This window comes from Tursiops truncatus, chromosome 10 (genome assembly GCF_011762595.2).
Source record: "Tursiops truncatus isolate mTurTru1 chromosome 10, mTurTru1.mat.Y, whole genome shotgun sequence".
Classification (NCBI taxonomy): Eukaryota; Metazoa; Chordata; class Mammalia; order Artiodactyla; family Delphinidae; genus Tursiops; species Tursiops truncatus.
In genome coordinates, this window is record NC_047043.1 from 66888028 (window position 1) to 66910405 (window position 22378).

Genomic DNA, 22378 nt, shown 5'->3' on the forward strand with positions numbered 1-22378 from the left:
TTTTTGAAATCAAATTCTAAGCTAAGGCACATGTCTGTCTATAACAATTTCTTCTTTATTTGTGATTTTTACCAGAGTGGTTTTGCCAGGGACAAAACACAGGCCTTTTGTTCTTCTGAATCTCTGCCATCCTACAGAGTTTGGCTCATGGTATGTTTTTAATAAATATCAGTTGAATGAATGAATCTCAACTAGACTTCAGAAAGTTGTATTTCTTTCGACTCAGCTGGGCCACTGCCCAACAGTGCTTGATCCTATGCTTCTCATATAGTGGGTACTTAACTGCATTTACTGACAGTGTAGAACTATTGTTGGAACACATAAAATGTCGGAGTTACAATTTCCTTCCCTGGGAACCAAGGAGGAGTACAACAGTCACATCTCACCAATCTGCCCTCCAATTTAAAATGAACTTACCAGCAGAATCTTCCCACAGTCTCTCAATACAGACTATATGTGGTTGTAGATTGGCCTCTGCAGGCTCCACATAGACATAATCTCCAACATGGTACATACTGTTCTTAAAGCTGCAGTCCTGGCTGTATGTGCGATGTAAGCCTGAGAGGCCTGCAGCTCCAGAGGAATCTTCACTCTTTTCAGCTTCTTCGGTAAAAAAGAGAAAAATGTTCTCATGAAAGGGATGTTGGAACAGATGCAGGATTGAAACAACACATACTAATACATTTACTTCTTTTCTAGATACTCAAAGGCAGGATTCAGGACAAATAGTATGACATCCACATTCCCAATAGCCTCTATTCAAAACTGTCGTTGTGAATTACAGCCAACTGCCATTAATTTAAATAAATACATAAATAAAACATCTACAGAATAAAAATAATCACCTTAATAATATATGCTCACTAGAGTCATTCTGGATGATACACAAACATATAAAGAAGAAAACAGGTCACTTGTAAATCATGTAATCCTAGAGATAATCATGTAATCCTAGGATAATGGAATCTTAGAATTGAGGAGATATGGAATATGTATTTCATACAATATACTGTAAACTATATATGCATACACTTAATATATCATGAACATTTCCCTTGAGATTAAATGCTTTTCAACAAGATTTTTATTTTTGTTAAAACTTAAAAAAAAAATTTATTTATTTGGCTGTGTTGGGTCTCAGTTGCGGCACGCGGGATCTTTAGTTGCGGCAGAAGTTGCAGCACGTGGGATCCTTTAGTTGCAGCGCGCAGAACCGTTAGTTGGGGCATCTTTTTAGTTGCAGCATGTGGGATCTTTTAGTTGCGGCATGCGAACTCTTAGTTGTGGCATGTGGGATCTAGTTCTCTGACTAGGGATTGAACCCAGGCTCCCAGCATTCGGAGTGCAGAGTCTTAGCCACTGGACCTGGACCAGGGAAGTCCCTAAACAAAACTTTTTTTTTTTTTTTTTTTTTTTTCCTGCGGTTCGCGGGCCTCTCACTGTTGTGGCCTCTCCCGTTGCGGAGCCCAGGCTCCGGACGCGCAGGCTCAGCGGCCATGGCTCACGGGCCCAGCTGCTCTGCGGCATGTGGGATCTTCCCGGACCAGGGCACAAACCCACGTCCCCTGCACCGGCAGGCGGACTCTCAACCACTGCGCCACCAGGAAAGCCCCGAAACTTTTTAATGGCTCCCATATAAGCCATTATTTGCAAACAGCATAGGTTTTTTTCAGGAAAAAGCTTTGCCCACTTCTTTGATTACTTCCTTAGGATAATTTTCCATACATGGAAGAGCTGGAAATAAGCATGTTAAACGTTTTTAAAATGCATATTCCAAACTGACCCCCAAAAGTCTATACCAACTTAAGTCCTTCACTCTTTGGCTACAAGTGGGGGGGGGGGGGTGTCTGTTTCTCCATTCCCTCTCCAATACTGGTATTATAATTTTTTTTTAAGTTTTGCCATTTTGGGTGGAAAATGTTATCTAGCAGTTGATTAATCAAATGAATCCCTGTGACATAGGAAGCATATTCACAAGGTTCTTGAGAATTTTATACCAGCAGGAACACTGTCAACAGGCCTGAAACGGAGAAAGAGTACAAAAAAAAAGAAGGCTGTTAAACCTCCCAAATTCCAGAGACAGGAAACAGGCTGATAAAACTCAGCTGCAAATATGTGTTACCTTTCATGAAAAAAGATGATTCAGAGGGCAAAGTGTGGCGCCACAGAGAACTAATTCCATGCCCGGAAGCCTAATGCAGTCTGCCTGCCCAGATCTTGAAACTGCTTGGAATTGATGACTCTTTTTTTTTTTCCATTTCTCCCTTTTTGAATGGGAACGTCCCTATTATCCTATGCATGTTCCATCACTATACTGTAGGAGCAGAGAACTTATTTTTTCACTTTCACAGGTTCACAGATGAAGAGAAATTGTGTCTCAGGATGGACCATACCCAGAGCCTCACCCATACACCTAGTTTAGACGATTTAAATAATGAGATTTGGGACTTTCGAGTTGATGGTATTTAGATTAGATTTTGGTAGCCGGTAGAGGGGTTGTTACAGTAACAAGTACCTAAAAAAATATGAAAGTGACTCTGGAATTGAATAATAAGCAGAGACTGGAAGAATTTTGAGGAACATGACAGAAAAAGCCTAGGTTGCCTTGAATACACTGTTAGTAGAGAAATGGATATTAAAGACTTGGCATTGAAGGCTCAGAAGAAAAAGTTATTAAAATGTGGAGGAAAGGGGTCCTTGTTATATAGTGGAAGAAAGCCTAGCAGAACTGTGTTCTGCAGTTATGTGGATTCTAGGCCACCTGAGCTGATCTTTTAGATATCTTTTTCTTTGTTTATTTGTTGTTCTATTTTCTTGGAGATTTCTTCAACTTTATCTTCTAATCCTTCTCTGTTTCCCTTCTGCTATCTTTAAAACAATTTTTAAGTGAATAAATTGATATATAACATTGTGTAAATTTATTTATTTATTTATTTATTTATTTATTTATTTAGGCAGGCTATGCTGGGTCTTAGTTGAGGCACATGGATCTTCATTGCGGCATGTGGACTTCTTAGTTGTGGCATGCATGCAGGATCTAGTTCCCTGACCAGGGATCGAACCCGGGCCCCCTGCACTGGCGGTGCGGAGTCTTACCCACTGGACCACCAGGGAAATCCCACATTGTGTAAATTTAAGGTGTACAACATGTTACTTTGATCTATTTATATACTGTTGCCACTGCAGCAGTTTACCACACTACATAGGACAATATTGTTGTCTATATCTACGTACTCTGCATTAGATCTCTATAGCTTATTTACTACTCTTTGCAAGTTTGTTCTGTTAAACAACATTAATCTCATCCCCCAACCCCACTCTGCTATCATTTTTTTTTAAAAGCTTGAGATATAATTAATACACCATACAATTCATCTATTTACAGTGCACAGTTTGGGCTTCTCTGGTGGCGCAGTGGGTGAGGGTCTGCCTGCTGATGCAGGGGACACGGGTTCGTGCCCCGGTGTGGGAAGATCCCACATGCCACGGAGCGGCTGGGCCCGTGAGCCATGGCTGCTGAGCCTGCGCGTCAGGAGCCTGTGCTCCGCAACGGGAGAGGCCACAACAGTGAGAGGCCCGCGTACAGCAAAATAAATAAATAAATAAATAAAGTGCACACTTCGGCACTTCCATAGTGGTGCAGTGGTTAAGAATGCACCTGCCAATGCAGGGTACACAGATTCAATCCCTCATCCGGGAAGATCCCACATGCCACGGAGCAACTAAGCCCGTGTGCCGCAACTACTGAGCCCATGTGCCACAACTACTGAAGCCTGTGTGCCTAGAGCCCATGCTCCACAACAAACAGAATCCCCCACGATGAGAAGTCCGCGCACCACAACGAAGAGTAGTCCCCGCTCGCCGCAATCAGAGAAAGCCCGTGTGCAGCAGCAAAGACCCAACACAGCCAAAAATTAACTAATTTTTTTAAAAGTGCAAAATTCAATGGTTTTTGGTATACTACATTAATTTTTAAAAATTGTGGTAAGATATATATCACATAAAATTCACCATTTTTCGACGATTTTTAAAAAATAAATTTACTTATTTTATTTTTGGCTGCGTGGGGTCTTTGTTGCTGCACGTGGGCTTTCTCTAGTTGCAACGAGCAGGGGCTACTCTTCGTTGCGGTGCGTGGGCTTCTTATTGTGGTGGCTTCTCTTGTGTGGAGCACGGGCTCTAGGCACGTTGGGCTTCAGTAATTGTGGCTCGCGGGCTCTAGAGCACAGGCTCAGTAGTTGTGGCACACGGGCTTAGTTGCTCCGCGGCATGTGGGATCTTCACTGACCAGGGCTCAAACCCGTGCCCCCTGCACTGGCAGGCGGATTCTTAACCACTGCGCCATCAGGGAAGCTCTGGACGATTTTTAAGTGTATAATTCAGTGGCATTAATTATACTCACAATGTTGTGTAACCATAACCACTATTTCCAAAACTTTTTCTTTAATCCAAACAGAAACTCTGTAACCATTAAATAATAATAACTCCTTATGTTTCTTACGCACAGCCTGGTAACCTTTAATCTACTTTGTCTCTCCATGAATTTGGTATTCTAGGTACCTCATATACGTGAAATCACACAGCATCTGTCCTTTTGTGCCTGGCTTATTTCAGATAGCATAATATTTTCAAGGTTCATCCACCTTGTAGTATGTATTAGAACTTCTTTACTTTTATGGCTGAATAATATTCCACTGTATGTAAATACTGCATTTTGTTTATCCATTCATCTGTGATGGATACTTGGGTTGTTTCTGTCTTCTGACTATTATGAATAATGCTGCTATGAACATTGGTATACAAGTATCTGCTTGAGTCCCTGGTTTCAGTTCTTTTGGATACATACCTAGGAGCAGAACTTATTGATCATATAGTAATGAAATGTTTAGCTTTTAAACAAATTGCCAAACTGTTTTCCATAGTGGCTGCACCACTTTACATTTCCACCAGCAATTTATGAGGGTTCCAATTTCTCCACATGTTCACCAACACTTGTATCTTTTTTTTTTTGTTGCATAACAGTTATCCTAAAGGGTGTGAAGTGGTATCTCACAGTAATTTTCATTTTCATTCCCCTAATGACGTTGAACATTAATTTTCATGTGCTTATGGCCATTTCTATAATTTCTTTGAGGATATATCTATTCAAATCTTTTGCCCACATTTGAATTGTGTTGTTTGGTTGTTGTTGAACTGTAGGAGTCCTTTGCATATTCTGGATACTAGACCGTTATCAGATATAATGATTTGTGAATATTTTCTTTAACTGTGGGTATGCCATATTTTTAATTTCCAAGAAATTTTCTGTTCTGCAAATGTTCACTTTTTATGGCTTTCTGTTCTTGTTTTATGGATACAGTAGCTTGTCATCTCTCTGAAGGTCCAGTTAGTTGGTTTTTAAAAAAAATTTTCTCCTGCTACCTTCAATTTCTTTGTTTCTTCCAAGTTCCATTTTTTGTTTTGCTCTCTATTTTAACATCTTAGAGAGTTTTCCCTTAAATATTTGGTCCCATTTAAATAAACATCTGCTTCTATTTAAAAGTAAAACACTTGGGCTTCCCTGGTGGCGCAGTGGTTAAGAGTCTGCCTGCCGATGCAGGGGACACGGGTTCGTGCCCGGGTCCGGGAAGATCCCACGTGCCGTGGAGCGGCTGGGCCCGTGAGCCATGGCCGCTGAGCCTGCGCATCCGGAGCCTGTGCTCCGCAACGGGAGAGGCCACAACAGTGAGAGGCCCGCATACTGCAAAAAAAAAAAAAAAAGTAAAACACTTTAGGGACTTCCCTGGTGGTCCAGTGATTAAGATGCTGTGCTTCCAGTGCAGGGGGCGTGGGTCTGACCTTGGTCTGGGAACTAAGATCCCACATGCTGTGTGGTGCAGCCAAGAAAAAAAAAAAAAGAAACAAAAGTAAAACGCTTTAAAAAGCTGACTGGAAGCTCTCCATGCATACATAGAGCTGGATGGATTTCACTGAGGACCAGATGTTATCTTTAGATCCCCACTGCCTGGTCCATTTCTCAAGAGAAGAATCTTCCGTCTCAAAATTGAAAACCTGGGACTTTCCTGGTGGCACAGTGGTGGAGAATCCGCCTGCCAATGCAGGGGACACGGGTTCGAGCCCTGGTCTGGGAAGATCCCACATGCCGCAGAGCAACTAAGCCCGTGTGCCACAGCTACTGAGCCTGCACTCTAGAGCCTGCAAGCCACAGCTATTGAGCCCACGTGCCGCAACTACTGAAGGCCGCACACCTAGAGCCCGCGCTCTGCAACAAGAAAAGCCAACGCAATGAGAAGCCCATGCACAGCAACAAAGAGTTGCCCCCGCTTGCCACAACTAGAGAAAGCCCGCATGCAACAAGACCCAACACAGCCAAAAAAAAAAAAAAGAACTTGGTATGATTTCAATCCTTTAAAATTTTTTAAACTTTTATGACCCAGCACATGGTCCATTCTAGACAATGTTCCATGTACACTCTAAAAGAATGTGTATTCTGCAGTCATTGGGTATAGTGTTTTACACGTCAGTCAAGTCAAGCTAGTTGACAGTCCTTGTCCTAGAGCTCAGGTTGCCGTAAGAACACCCACCATAAATGGGGTGGCTTAAACAATAAACATCCATTTCTCACAGTTCTGGAGGCAGATTTGGTGTCTGGTGAGGGTCCACTTCCTGGTTCATAAACAGTTGTCTTCTCACTCTTCATCCCCTTACAACAGCACCAAGTCCACTGTAGTGGCTCCACTCCCATGACTGCATCCAAACCTAATTACATCCTAAAGGCCCCATCTCCAAATACCAACATACTGGAGGCTACAACATACAAATTTTGGTGGGAGACACAACATTCAGTCTACAGCAATCTTATTTAAGTCATACTTTTGCCAATTTTTGGTCTAGTTAGTCTGTCATTTGCTGAGAAAGGTGTATTGAGACTATAACTGTTAACTATTTCTCTTCAATTCTGTCAGTTTTTGCTTCATGTATTTTGGGGCTCCACTGTTAGGTGCATACACATTTATAAGTATTATACGTTCTTGACCCTTTTAACATTATAAAATGTCCCCCTTCAACTCTAGTAATATTTCTTAAAGTCTATTTGTCTGATTAATATAGTCACTCCAACTCACTATGGTTACTATTTCCATGGTATATCTTTTCCCTTCATTTTCCTTTCAACCTATTTGTGTCCAAATCTAAATGAATCTCTTATAGACAGTATACAGTTGGATCTTACTTTTAAAATTCAGTCTGATAACCAATGCATTTTGAATGGAGTGTTTAGTCTATTCACAGTATGTAATTACTGATATGATTGAATTCAAGTCTGCCATTTTGCTATTTTTTTTGTCTTATTTTTTTGTTCCTTTTTTCCTCCTTTACTACCCTCTTTTGTGTTAAGCAAGTATTTCTGGCATATCATTTTAATTCCTGTATTGACTTTTTCTCTTTGTTATTACTGGTATTACAATATGCATCTTTAACTTGTCACCATCTATTTCAGGTTAACAGTGATTTAGTTTCATTCAATATTGCAACTTTGCTCCAATACAGCTCCATTCCTTTGTGCTAGTTGTGTCACATATATACTTCCATAAATGTTATAAAGTTAACAATAGTGTTATTATTCCTTTACTCAATCTAATGTTTGGAAAGTTATATATTCTAGGTATTTATGTGAATTCTAACTTTTTCAGAAATGATTAAATTTCAAATAAAAGTTCCTACTTTCAAATATTTCTAAATTCTGGCAAGTGACTCAAAGTAACATTTTTAGGTTGATACAATTAAAATAAAAATTTCCTCCTAGTTATGTGGTTCAACCAAAATATCATCTACTTGGGGACTTCCCTGGTGGTCCAGTGGTTAAGAATCCGCCTTCCAATGCAGGGAACACGGGTTCGATCTCTCATCGGGGAACTAAGATTGCACATGCTGTGGGGCAACTAAGCTTGCATGCGGCAGCTACAGAGCCCACGTGCTCTGGAGCCTGCGTACCCCAACTAGAGAAAAGCCCACGCACCGCAACGAAAGATCCTGCGTGCCGCAACTAAGACCCAACACAGCCATAAATAAATAAATAAATAAATAATTTGAAACAAAAACAAAATATAATCTACTTACCTGGCTGAGTCCATATGAGGACAGCCATGCTGTTGAACAATGGGGCAGAAACTTTATGCACTGCTGAGAATGCTCTCTAGGCCCAGCTGTGCCCCTTAGGTTTTTATCTACCAATAGTATTAAGAGGTATTTAGCTTCCACACTTGTGAATTAATTAACTCTGTTCTTGAAATACTAGAATAACAGCTGTGTCACGTATAACTTCCAACCATTTCCAGTCTGATGAACAAATTGATAGTGACAAAAACATTTCCCATCTTACCACGTCTGTTTTGAAAGAGCCAACACCCTGAGTCTTCATTTACACAAACAGGACTCTGCTCCACAGGTAATTATAAGACCAGCTAGGACAGATCATAATAATGTTTCTTCATATTTAATAAAATGAAAGAAACTAACCTCTTTTTTCTTCTTCTCGTTTTAGTTTATCTTCCTCTATTTCTTTCGGTAGTTTTTCCTTTTTCTCTTTCTCCACATCATTATGTAAATGTTTTGTGGTATAGCTGAGTGCTGGTGAAAGAAGGATCTCTCCATTTTTGCAGAGTTCATCACGAATTTTAATAAAAAACTGCTGAAGTTCTACAGCATCCTCATATATTTCAGAATCTGTCCTATAATAGCATTAAGAGTATTCACTGACACACAAGCTGCTTCTTTTAAGCACCCTGCTTATATGTTAAAGCATTCTATGAAATGCTTCTTTAATGCATTAATTGATATAATGGTAACTTCTGTGCAGTTCTAATAAGGCTATCTCCTTAAAATTTGTTAGAACAGAATCTGAAGTGTAATTTTACCTTGGTGAGCCTCATGCTCACCAGTTTCCTTTTCCTTAAGGCTCACTCCTTGTACAGCTCATGTAAAAGGAAAGGCCTCATACAGCTTCCTGGGGAGAAACATAGCATGTTCATTAGCTGATTTTGGCAACAGAAGGGGGTTGCCACAGTCAGGGACTATACTAAGGCTCCACACCATGTGCAGCACTTACTTGCATCTAATCTTTGAATTAAGTTTTACTTTCTCTTAGTTAAGGGACCAACACACTGTATAAGGTATTAACAAAAGATTTAGCCCATTTTCTTCTTTTTGGATCTATATCATGGTTGCTTAGGCTGGTAGGACTCCATGAATATTTGAACCTAAACTGCCAAATCCTAAGGGCATCGTAAAATGGTTACAGGCCTCAGAGTCAGCGTTCATGTTAGTTTCCCAGAAATAACTACATAATTCTGGGGAATCACCAGAGGCAACATAGTGAAAGATAGAAAAAAAATTATCTGTGTCATACTGAAAACTTTTAAAAGATTCTTTCACCATTTATAAAATGAGAGGATTGGGCAAAATGAACTTCAGAATTTAGACTCAGAGAAATTCTATTACTATTTCTATTAATATTACTATTCTAGTAATAGAAATTCTATTACTATTCCTATTTCTAATCCACTGTTGGTCTGAGGAAGGAAGATAATTCTATTAACTAAGAATATCAGGGTCTAAAAAATTATGCACAAAGGTAACCAGAGACAAAGACTTATTAGCAGCAGTCATGGAGACATTCTGGTCAGGCTAGTGTGGATGGTGTAGCAAGCCCAGTCAGCTGTTTGCTGATACGGATCACCAGAGCATCAAACTTGAATGAAGCCTCCAGAATGCTTCTCACCAGCAAAGGTGAACTGGCAATCTAAAACACTGCCAATAACAACCTAAATGGATGTTTCAAGAAAGATTCTAAAATCTTTTCAGGTTATAGAAATGCTAACACTTGTAGGAAAGCAATAAAAATAAAACTGGCCAAGGGAAAAAAACTCCTAGGGCACTATTTTGATGCCTGTTTTCTGAACAGAGACTTCTGAAGACTGTTCGCTTGAAATTAATTTTACAAGAGCTTACAATTTTAAGTATAAAATTAAAACTGAAAACACTTTTGATAATCCACATTACAATGAAAGGGCAGATTCATAATTCCATCATGTGCTCAGAACAGTGTGTAATTTATAAAACTTACAAATTGTTTAGTTCTGGGTTTTTCCATTTAATATTTTCAGACCTTGGTTGACCTCGAGTAACAAACTGCAGAAAGTGAAACCGTTGGTAAAAAGGGGAATACTGTAAAGTCACCTTGGACTCTACCTCCTAGGCCTCAAAAGCAAAAACTAACCATGTCAACAATGCTAGAAGCAAAAGAGCTCATTGCCTAGAGATACAAATCTGCTTAATTCTTAAAATAATCATGTCATCTATACAAGAGACAAAGTTGCTAGTCATCTATATAAGAAACAAAAGTTGCTAATAATCTAAGAGACAAGTCTATTTTGGAAGACTCACAGAACTAACCCCAAGATATACTGGGGGTAAGGTAGGGGGGCAGGGAGGAGAGGAGTGACTTTAGACTTAAGGACTATTTAAGTAAACTGTGAATAAGAGTGGAACTCTAAGCTCCATGAGAGCAGGGTTCGTCTGTTTTGTCTACTGGTATATACCAAGTATCCAGAACATTCTCATAACTGGTAGTCACTCAATAAACATTTGTTGAATAAATGAAAACAAATAAATGAATGCAGATTTTGACTACAATAGGTCCCTCCATATTTCTCTTTATTTCTATCTGCACTGTTGAAGAATAAGGACCATTTACTAAATGTGTCACTCAAGGGCCTCTCCAATCTGACCCCAACTCCACGTGTCTCTTGAACACACTATATTCATTTCCTAACCCTATACCTTTACTCATACCACTTACCTTATCTGAATCCCACCCATTTTCCCATTCTTCTCTGACATCTCATGCCTTTTTAGAACTCTAACGCAGTTCCTTTACTCCACCATCTTTTACTAAATATCAAGTTGTTAAACGTTATCTCATGCCTGGAATTATTTTTCCCTAAGCATAGGAGCTATCCCAATTGTCAGACTTCAAGCGCTTAGAGCACACAGCTCAAGTCTTATCATCCCTGGCTGTGATAAGGGATGACTGGCGTCTTGGTGACTGGCTCAGCAGTGGCTCTCTACAGTGGGGAACAAGATGAGCCAAGCCACTTACTAGTTGTGTGACTTTGGCAATGTATTTCTCTCTGTCGTGTACATCTTCGTATAAAAATTAGGAAGATTATCACCTACCTAGAATGGCTATTATAAGGGTTAGAGATTATGTACATGAAGTACTTAGCATGGTGCTTTACAAAGGGCAGGCGCTCAACAGGAACATCAAACATTACATTACTTTTAATTTTTCTTTCAAGATCCAGAGCAAACCCAGGCTTCACAGATTCCTCAGCTGGAATCACCCCATGCTCAGTGACTAAAGGTCTAGCTCTCAGCATGATACACTATAAGCTCCAGGAAGGTAGGGTTTGTATTTTTAACTTTTTATATTCCCCCCAAGTGACCTCAAGAGCATATAGAAGACACACTGTAATTGCTGAACTGAAACTGTTTTCACAGCTGAGTATATACTTTTGTTGTGTGGCAAATATACAGCACAGATCAAAATTAGAAGGGAATTTAAGTTTGATGGAAATTTAAATTTGATTTCTTCTTCTTTTAGAACATTTAATGTCTACAGAATGAACTTAAAAGTGACGAATCTGAGATTAAAAAGAAGCCCTTTTAGATATCTGAAATGACAATCAAATTTAAATCAGTCTAACCTCAGATCAGTATCTTAGAGCTATTTTAATTTATTTAAAGCATGCTTGCATTGAACTCAAACTTTAAAAGGAAATCATATTACAATTTCTAATTGAAAGCATTTTATCCATTAAAAATACATGTTCTACAAAAGGCTATATTTTAAAAGTTTATGTTTTTCAACAGATCTTCAATTTTGTCTCATTCCTTCCCCTCATTGGCCCTACTCTAGACAATTTAGTAGTGTGCCTTCTCTCCTTCACAGACTATACTTATACTTGCTCTCTATAAGTTTTGGCTAATTAAAATTCAAAATAGCACCCCATCAACTGTAATCATGTACCTATGCTGAAATAGCACATCAAAGCAAAATTCTTTCTTCTGTTTTACATTAAATGTCACACCTTCTCAAAAGGAAATGGTTTTGAAAACATACCGATTCATCCTTCTTGCCCTCTCCAATACTTCAAACATATGCTCTTGAAATAAATCGAGCCGCCGGTAGCGATTATTTTCAACATTCTTCCTAATTATGTCAAAAGTAAGAGGAGGTTTGTTTGGAAAACTGGGATCCACAGCAGGAATTTCTGCTAGGGAATCACTGTAGCATCTTCCTTCATCATCCTGATGACTCATGACTGACACAAAAAGATTATGGATAAGCTCCTGAATCAGCAAGGTTACATTTGGGACATGAGAGTCCTCATCTCCTTCTAGGTCTCTCCGAGTTTCAAGTAGGACTTTGTGTAGGACAAGGGCATCTTTGTAGATCAAAGACTCGGGCTCATTGTATGTACAGGCATTGTTAAACATCATGACGAAGTCCTCAACCATGGAGTCTATATCTTGGTATTTGTTGGCCATCATGTGGCTTCGAATTTTTTCCATGTCCATGGGTTTTTTAATGGTCAAATAGTAGTCAGGCAGCTCAGATCTGGAGGGAAGCCTCAGAAATATGGCACTGAGGCGGCGACCCCTCTTATCAGTATAGTTCTTTACAGCTTCATAGACTTCATTTAGTTTCTGCTGCATTGGAGTCATATATTTTGATTTTTTAGGAGAAATACCGCTCTTCCTACCTAAAGAAAGATTTATATTAAATGGATAAAATAAACTATATGAACCTAAATTTGTAAAAAGTTGGTAGCATAACCACAAGGAAGGGACTATTCCAAGTGATTTATAAAACACAGTAATTAGTATATTTCTAGTGAAACATACCCTATCAACAAAGAAAGAACTAGAAAAACTGTTTTCACTACTCATATTTTTGGTGGGAGAGTAAGTACTATTATGTTGAGATAGTTGTGAATAAGGTAGAATAAAGGAAATGAGTAGCTATGTGACACTCTAACTCCATCTCCTATGGTATCCTTGAGAACTGAGATTTTCATCAAGGGAGAAAAAGAGATCAAGATGTTAAAACAGAGGACACTGAATAAAAACCTTGTGGCCTTGAATCTCAACTGGGAGTATCAGTATGAACTTAAGATGTATTTTCTCTTTAAATATAAAATACACACACACAAAATTTCTTAGCTCTGTCCACTGAAAATTCTAGAAACAGTGACCAACCCAGTTGCAGTATACCCCTATATAATTTTGACTATAAAGACTATAGCTCTGGAATACTGATTTCAAATACTAATGTTAGTAGCTCTTTGGCAAATGGCTAATTCCTAGTCTATACAAGATGAGCCTGGTATAGCTTGAAACACTAGACAGTAAAGAATCTACCAATGACTTCTTACCATGGTCAGGTCAAAAGACCATAGCAGGAAAAAAAAAAAAAAAAAAAAAGACCATAGCAGCCAGTCTGGGACAACGTAAATATCAACAAGAACCATAATTGCAATGGGTTATAAAACTCAGCAATATGTTTAAATCTAGTAGTTCTTAATGATAAATAAAAACAAACAAACAAACAATAGGGTAGATGTTGCAGGACTTTAGTAAACCAATGCATTATTTTCTTTGTATTTCATTATTTTGAAAACTGGTAAATAAAAGGGGAAAAAAAATCTAGCTTTTATCCTTTCAAAAACCAAACAATATATACAAACAAACAAAAAAACCATACCACTGGGTAACCAAACACTGGATGAGGCAAAGTTTATTTATATAGAAGTATTCCAGTTAGTAAATGAGCAAGGAATGATAAAACTAAACTATCACTATCTAACAGCTCTTCAATGAATTAAGCATCAATAGCTATTAACATAATTTAAAGAAACAACCAGATATTACGTGCCACCTGATGGAAGACACTATATCACCTCTGAAGTCAGTTTCTGTGTCAAAGGGAGGGGAGAATCAAATTTAAATCTAAATCTGATCGACTACCAATTTATAGGAACTAAAAAGGACAAAAGAACACGTGAAACTACAGCAAAGGGACACAATTAGCAAAACCTAGACTGTGGGAAACTATAGTACAAATAATTTCTTCAACAAACTGCAAGGGAAAAAAAGAGAGGGAGAGGAATTTATAGATTAAAAGAACTATCAATCAAATGCAATGTGTGGACCTTATTTGCCAAGTTGAAACTGAATCTAATCAAGCCTTTAAAGTTAACTTCCATTTATGAGAAATAAGGGAAATAAAGGAAAAAGTTAACTGACATCACAAGGAAGTGAACTAACTAATCCAGAACCTTGGACTGCACAATAAAGTGACCAGGTTTCTAGAGTTAATGGCATGAGGATAAAAAAAGGAGGGGGACTCCTCTAAACTATGAGTTTAAGGACAAAATAATCAAATGTAATATATAGAACTTAATTAGATCCTGATTTGAAGAAACCAACTATAAATATACATTTGTGAGACAATCAGTAAAATCTGAAAATTTTTCAGGTATTAGATGAAACCAAGAAACTCCTAATTTTGTTAGGTATGACAATGACTTCATGGCTATTTAAGAAAATATCTGCGTATTTTAGAGATGCATAATGAACTATGTAGAAATAAAATCACATGATTGGATTTGGCTTAAAATAATTCAGAACAAAGAAAAAAGAAGGAAAAAAGGGAAGATAGGAAATAAGTATGGCAGAATCTTGATAAATGCTGAGTAACAGGTATATACAGGGATTCACTGTACTGTTCTTTATACTTATATATGTTTTGAATTTTTCATAAAATTGAGAAATGAAAAAATTAACATTGCATGTTAAAATCTCCTTTCCCTGAACTTAAAGAAAAATGTATTTATATATATTTAGATAGTTATTGTTAAAGTATCTATCTGTCATTAGTTTCCTAACTCAACTTGTATAATGAATTCTAGTTTTAAAAGGCATTATATCCCTATAAATTAGAAGGTTTTCGTTTCTGCAAACCTTCTGCTTTTACAATTCCATGAAGAGAGAAATGAATGGCATGACAAAAAGGAATGATCACTTAGCAATAAATCATACCCAAAGCTATTGTAAATTCAGTTTACAGTCATTTCATATAAAAAATCAGGCTCTGTTTGTTTTTTCCCTTTTCAGCAAATACGACTCTAAAGAATATTTGACACCACCACTGTCATTTGCTTGGTATTTATTTTACTTATATATTTTAAATAAGGCAGAAACCTCTTCTTTAGCCCAATGGTACTAATTGTTTTTGCTGTCTCTCTTCTCTCTCACAGTTTTCAACCAAACAACCATCCACAGACTACGCTCAAAAGACAGCCAAGGGCTTCCCTGGTGGCGCAGTGGTTGAGAGTCCGCCTGCTGATGCAGGGGACACGGGTTGGTGCCCCGGTCCGGGAAGATCCCACATGCCATGGAGCGGCTGGGCCCGTGAGACATGGCCGCTGAGCCTGCGTGTCCGGAGCCTGTGCTCCGCAACGGGAGAGGCCACGACAGTGAGAGGCCCACGAACCGCAAAAAAAAAAAAAAAAAAAAAAAAACACAGCCAAGTTAACTTACAGTACGGTGGCTAGACATCTCTAACCTCTCAAATTCTGTCTAGGAGGAACTACTGGGACTAATCTTTAATTCTAATAATCAGCAAACAAACATACAAAAAAAATAAAATAGAATAAAATCTGCCACTATACTCTTCCAGGCATCACATGTAGAAAAAATATCTATTCTTACTATTTAACATTTACAAAATGTCCACTGCATTCAAGAAAGCAAAACCTTTGACATTATATTCTTCTATTCCTCACATGCTTTTATGTTTACTTAAAATACAGAAGACAGTGCTTAAAAGGAAGCAAGAAACTCCATGCTGTAGTACAAGTTCAATTATATTCACCAATTAATTAAATATTATTTCAGTAAATCAGCAATTTATCCTTGATGGACTGAACTGAACAATGAAGTGTGAGGCTGCCTTACTCAGTTTGAGTTTGGGAGAAGCCATGTCATCATCATCAGGCAGTGGGCCCAGCTCTTTCCTTTTATCCTTGAGTAACTTCTCCAGGATGTGCGCATCATTGTACACCTATATTTAATTACAAATATAATTAAAATTATTTTTTAAGAAGCTTTCCACTGAAGTATAATATACATCCATAAAGAAGTTTTAAAAACATAGGATAGTTGAGAACTAAAGAAATAAAGCCTGAGATCACTACAGAGCAACAAAATCACACCTCCGTGGGGTGAGCCTCAGCCTCAACTGGTTTGTTGTTTAAAGTTTTCCAGGTGACTCTAATGTACACCCATGCAGGCTAAAGTTTGAGAACTACTGTACTAGAATCATTGCAAGTTTTTGCAGAAGTTCTGAAATATATTTACGTGTGTTGTTTCTTCATAAATCTCTCTTGCACTGGACCCTCAAGGTAGCCAGACTTAGCTCAATGGAAATTAAAAATTAAAAACATCTGATAGTTGGAGAGAACCATCTCAAACATTAGAAGGGATTTAACACCAGTGTGCGTTCACAGCCTGGAATCTGATTTGTGAAAAGCAACAATCCCTGCTGAGGCTCTCTCTCTATGAAGACTGGGCCAAAGGTGGTAACACAGAGCCAAGGACAAGGTTACGCACCCAACTGTTTTGCTCCCACAGCTGCCTCCTCCCACTCCCCCCACAAAGGCTCTCCTCCCTGACTGCCCCAGAGCAGAGGGGCTGAGGGAATAACTGACCTCTCTTCTTTGGCAACCTCTCGTAAGGGTGGCTTTTTTCTTTATCAGTGGCAGACAAGTGGCACATTGGCCAATGACACTGAGGACAGTGTAAACTCCTATGACAGAGAGAACCATTTCTTTGATCACAAGCACCCTCAGTGCCTACTTCATTTTATATTGAAATGTAATAGTATAAGAAAGGAAATAAACAATTTGAAAATGTACTTTTATTTCTGGGAGATTTAAAGTAGATAAAGAAAACTCAGAAAAGATCTATGTACCCCAATACATGTTCACTGCAGCATTATTTACAATAGCCAAGATAAGGAAACAATCTAAGCATCCATCAATGGATGAATGGATAAAGAAAATGTCACACGCACACAGGAGTATTATTCAGCCATAAAAAAAATGAAATCTTGCCATTTGAGACAACGTGGATGAATATTGAGGGCATTATGCTAAGTGAAATAAGTTAAGATGGAGAAAGACAAATACTGTATGATCTCACTTATATGGAATCTAAAAACAGCCCCCTCCAAAAAAAAACCCCAAGCTCATAGATATGGAGAACAGGTTGGCGGCTGCCTGAGGTGGGGGTGGGGGACGGGCAAAACGAATGAAGGAGATAAAAGGTACAAACTTCCAGTTATAAAATAAATAAGTCATGGGGATGTAATGTATGGTAACTATAGTTAATAATACTGTATTGCATATTTGAAAGTTGCTAAGAGAATAGATCTCAAAAGTTCTTATCACAAGAAAAAAAATTTGTAACTACATATGGTGATGGATGTTAACTAGACTTACTGCAGTGATCATTTTGCAATATATAAATATCAAATCTCTATGTTGTACACTTGAAACATGTCACTTATACCTCAATTTAAAAAATTAAGTAGGGCTTCCCTGGCGGCGCAGTGGTTGAGAGTCCGCCTGCCGATGCAGGGGACACGGGTTCGTGCCCCGGTCCGGGAAGATCCCACATGCCGCGGAGCGGCTGGGCCCGTGAGTCACGGCCGCTGAGCCTGCGTGTCCGGAGCCTGTGCTCCGCAGCGGGAGAGGCCACAACAGTGAGAGGCCCGCGTACCGCAAAAAAAAAAAAAATTAAGTAAAGGACATGAAATAGAAAAAAATATGAAAGGAAGAATGTATCTTAGCTTTACTGACAAAGAACTGAAAATCAAGATGCTTCATAACAAACTCAATTATTCAAAGGTGCATTACTGGGAATACCCTGATATTTATATAATTATACAATTTTCTAGACTATCCTTAGAGAAGTATGGCTACTGCGGATAGTAATAATAAAATTATGATGAAAGATTTTATTGTCCTTGGCTTTCATTTGAGTGTTTGAATACCAGGCACTGTGCTACATGCTCTGTAAATATTATCTCATTTAAATCCTATAATAACCCTGATGCAAGTACTGCTATTATCTCCACTTTACAGATGAGGCTCAGAAAAGATAAGTTACTTACACAGGGATTGGCAGAGCAGGATTCAAATTCAAATGTCAGATTACACTTGACGCTCTGGATCCATGGATATGGAATCCATGGGATTCGCAGGGTTGACTGTACTATGCCATTTTATATAAGAGACTTGAGCATCTGTGGATTTTGGTATCCGCAGGGGTCCCGGAACCAACTCCCCACCCCTGATACTGAGGGACAACTGTACAGGGTATAAACTTTTAACCTTTACAGTGTCCTGCCTCCCATTTTAAATAATTAAGAAAAGACAAAATATTAAGCTAGTCACTGAGAAGGGCAACCTAAGTTAGGCCTCTAGACCTGGTCTCTCAAGATCAAAAGAAAATGTACCTACTCCAGGATTCCCACACATCCTCACCTGGGAGCCCTCCTCGTTGTAGTGCCTGGCATTCCGGAACATCAGCTTCATGTCTTCTATCATTCCCTCTTCCCCTGCATATTTGTCATTGCGGATGTTATGTTCAATTATTTTCAAGTCCATTGGCTCCAAGATGATTTTATAATAATCAGGATAGTCCTTTTTGGATGGTTTAACCATAAATAGATCACAAAGTCTTCTGCCTGAACCTGGCTCACGAGCTTCAAGAACAACATTGAACAAGATTTTCATTCGCTGCTTTCGAATGTTCTTTTTACTGTTGAGAGGGAAGGGAGAAAAGGGGGAAAATGAGAACAGGTTCAGTTTTCTTGATACAAGGATGAACACGAAATAAAACAAATTAATCTTGTGGGCAGGTGCTTCATGATTATAATGTATTGATTATGTATGGCACAAACACAGTAAACATGCTGGAAGCTATAAGCAAATATTAGGAAAATTTTCAAAATAGTTAAAACATACTGACTCTGGCAGGAGCACCCCCCAAGAACACCAGGCAAACGTGTTTCGAATATATATGAAATGCAATGCTTGAAAAAAGATCTTGTCTAATGTCAAAGAAAATGAAATTCTGTTATCAACTGAAATATATTTTTTAAGAACAGAGCAGAAGTGGAATAAAACTGCTGATTCCCTACTAACAGTTCTCCCTTAAACAAACAAACAAACACAAAGAGAAGTGTCCCATCTCCTATGACAACCACTCCTGAACACCTGCATATCCTGAGGGGATGATGTGAGAGGAAGAACCCTCTCAGTCCAGGACTTTAGCAAGTAAATAATAAAAGGGGAATGCAGGACAAAGCTCCAACATTACAGAGCTCCACATCTGAGCAGAGATTAGAACACAGATGACTTTAGCCTTCAAGAAGCCTATTAAGAAAAATTTCAGAACCTGAATTTGATATCACAGAATTTGGTAACTGGTCTAATAACTGAAATTTACTGCTTTAGGACTTGTAACACTTATAGTATCCTTTCTCCATTTGTATCATTCACTTCAAGAGAGTGATATGTAACTGGTTTCCATCCTCAAAGGCAAGCAAAACTTTTGTCATTAGGGTCAAACAATCTTCTCTGAACTAATCCAGTTTTGTTATTTTGTTTACATTTTTCCAGATCCTTATATTGCCTTTGAGACCAAGACCCACAGGCCCATTACTTTTAATCTGACTGCCAGAAAAAACTCAGAGCTAAACTTCATATTCTTTTATAACTGTATTAGCTTGGGTGGCTGGTATATTTATTTTATCCTTTTCCAATATGATGTTGAACCTTATTATATCCACACTTTTGAAAGTAACTTTGAAAGACAGCTACCATATTTCCCTATGTGATACTTTCTGGTTACTGTTTTCAATGTCACTTTGATTTTTAGATTCTTCTTTAAACCCCTCTATTCATCCTCTCTTCCTCCCTCAGACTAGTAACTATAAAGTTTGTTCACTCTTCCCTATTTTGGGAAAGGTGCATAAAATTAAATCCCAGACCTTGTAACTGGCATACTCATTCTTTTTTAATCAGCACCTGTGAAGATACTTCGATAAAATACATCTTAAGGGGGTTCAAAACCAAGGTTGTTTGTCATTATGCACTTAAGGGTGCCACACTTAAGGGGATGTCAATTCAGGTCACAGACACATAATAAATATACAGTTTTAGAAGTTTACAGGAGATGGGCCATAACTGGTTCTGTGCTAACAAAATCAGTATATTACAGCAATTTTCCAATAAATGAAAGTCAAGAGAAATGGGTGCTTTTTCTAATTTGCATGAAGATTATGAGCTAGTAGGGGCTTCGCTCTGAATCCCTGATTTTCCAGGACCACCACCTGACCCTTAAACCCAGCCTAAAACACTGAAATCAATGTCACTTTTTGCTTCTCTTAGTTTATCACTAAGTCCTAGAGGACCTCCATAGCGCTTCTAGATCTAATCTTTCCTTTTAATTTTTCATGCCATGGTGTTAGTCCTAACCTTCATAGTTTGTGGCTGACCACTTTCTCAAATGTCCTTATCATTATTCTTCCTATGAAGCTATTATTTATTATGTATTTGTATTTGGATATACACACAAGATTCCTATTTATAGTTACAGCTAACACTTCTACCACATGCCAGGGACTGTGCTAAGCACTATCATTTAAACTTCAAACTCTGAGAACCAGGTACAATTATTATCCCAACTTTGCAGATATAAAAACAGAGGCTTAGAGACTCAGGTGAATACCTAAGGCCATAAAGTGACTAATCAGAACTGAGACTTGAATCAGCTGATAATCACCAGACTGCTTTTATCATGCAAGTGGATGATAAAAACTTAGCTCTTACCAAGGGCCTCTCTAATCAAAGTCAACCCTGCTCATAGGCTTCAAAGTCTCCCAGCATTTAATTTAACTCCCTGGCCCTAGACCTTCAGTGGTGCCTGCTGTGAAGCTAAGTAAACCCAAAGGTTCTTTCTTTTACAAGGCTTTCTATATTTCATCTTCAAGTCTTCAAGGACTTTTTTACTCACCTTTTTAAGGAGTTTCCCAGACTAGTAACATCTGACTAAAAACAAAATGAAATCTACCATGTCTTGATGCCAGCAGGAAATACTGGCAGAAAATAATCAGAGTGAGTACATTTAGTGAGTATTCACTGCATCCAGGCCCAGTTCCATGGGCTTTAAACATACTAAGCAATCAGGTCTTCACAGCAATCCTATGCAGGTAATGTCATCAACTCCTTTTTCAGATGAGGAAATTGAGATGAGGCTCAGAACACAGCTGATAAGAACAACTGGGATTTGAACTTGGGCAGTTAAGGCTCTAGTGCTCGGGGTTGTAACACTACTCCACCATGCCCCACATTTCTATTTCTTCTACTACTACCCAGAACCAGTGCCATATACTATGAATGATATAAAAGAAATACAATCCATTGTCTTTTCGTTAAATTTACTATCTAAGAAAACTTTTCTTAAGGAAAATATTAGGAAGAAGATAATAATACAGTAATTTTGTAGAGTGGACTGCATATGGTAGCAACATAAAGATAACTTTAAAACATCTAACTTTTAAGAAAAAGCATGATAGGGAAATCACATTTCCTAAAGCTATTTGGGCAATCACACAACACTTCCATACAATTATACAACTGTGTACCTTAAACAATTATTTTACTACAGAGATCACACATAAGTTCATTTGTTTTTAGCCTGCCTCTTTTCCTGGCCAATAAATTCCTGGAAGGTAGAGGTGATGACTAAACGTTCTCCTTTATGACCTGTGAGCAGAGTCTGGTGTTCTGCAAACAACTGACACTCCATGAATGCCAGATGGCAAAGGTGAAAATAAAAGCACCACACAATGATTACTAGGACCATAACATGGCAACTTATGGGCTGTTTTTAAAAATCGTAAGTAACATGCAAAAGAATGGATGCTTTTAAAGAAATAAAACATGGACAAGATCAGAGACTGAAGAATGTATTTATGCTCAAGAAGCAGTAACCCAACGCAATGGTGCCAACATAGACTGACATCACTTGGATTGTCAACACTGATTATAATCCCTCCACCATCCCCCAATCTGTAAAAGACAATCAGCACCCGCCAGCCCCTGGACACTGGCAATGCTACCATATTCTCAGCCTCTCCACCTCTGCTGCAGAAGCACAGCCACAATGACTGCTGTGGGGGCTT

At 38.4% G+C, this 22378-nt stretch overlaps 1 protein-coding gene across 17 annotated transcripts in view; it reads right to left on the bottom strand.

Moving 5' to 3' along the window:
- The window catches only part of PBRM1 (polybromo 1), a 101933-nt gene that overhangs the window by 37189 nt on the left and 42366 nt on the right, over positions 1-22378 (bottom strand). For all 17 annotated transcript variants that reach the window (XM_073811206.1, XM_073811205.1, XM_019947450.3 and 14 more), the window contains 5 exons: positions 18672-18948; positions 16081-16186; positions 12182-12824; positions 8518-8729; positions 418-603 (listed from right to left, as the gene is read on the bottom strand). In XM_073811206.1, the coding sequence (XP_073667307.1) occupies positions 418-603; positions 8518-8729; positions 12182-12824; positions 16081-16186; positions 18672-18948 (1424 nt within the window). The remainder of the gene's footprint in view (positions 1-417; positions 604-8517; positions 8730-12181; positions 12825-16080; positions 16187-18671; positions 18949-22378) is intronic.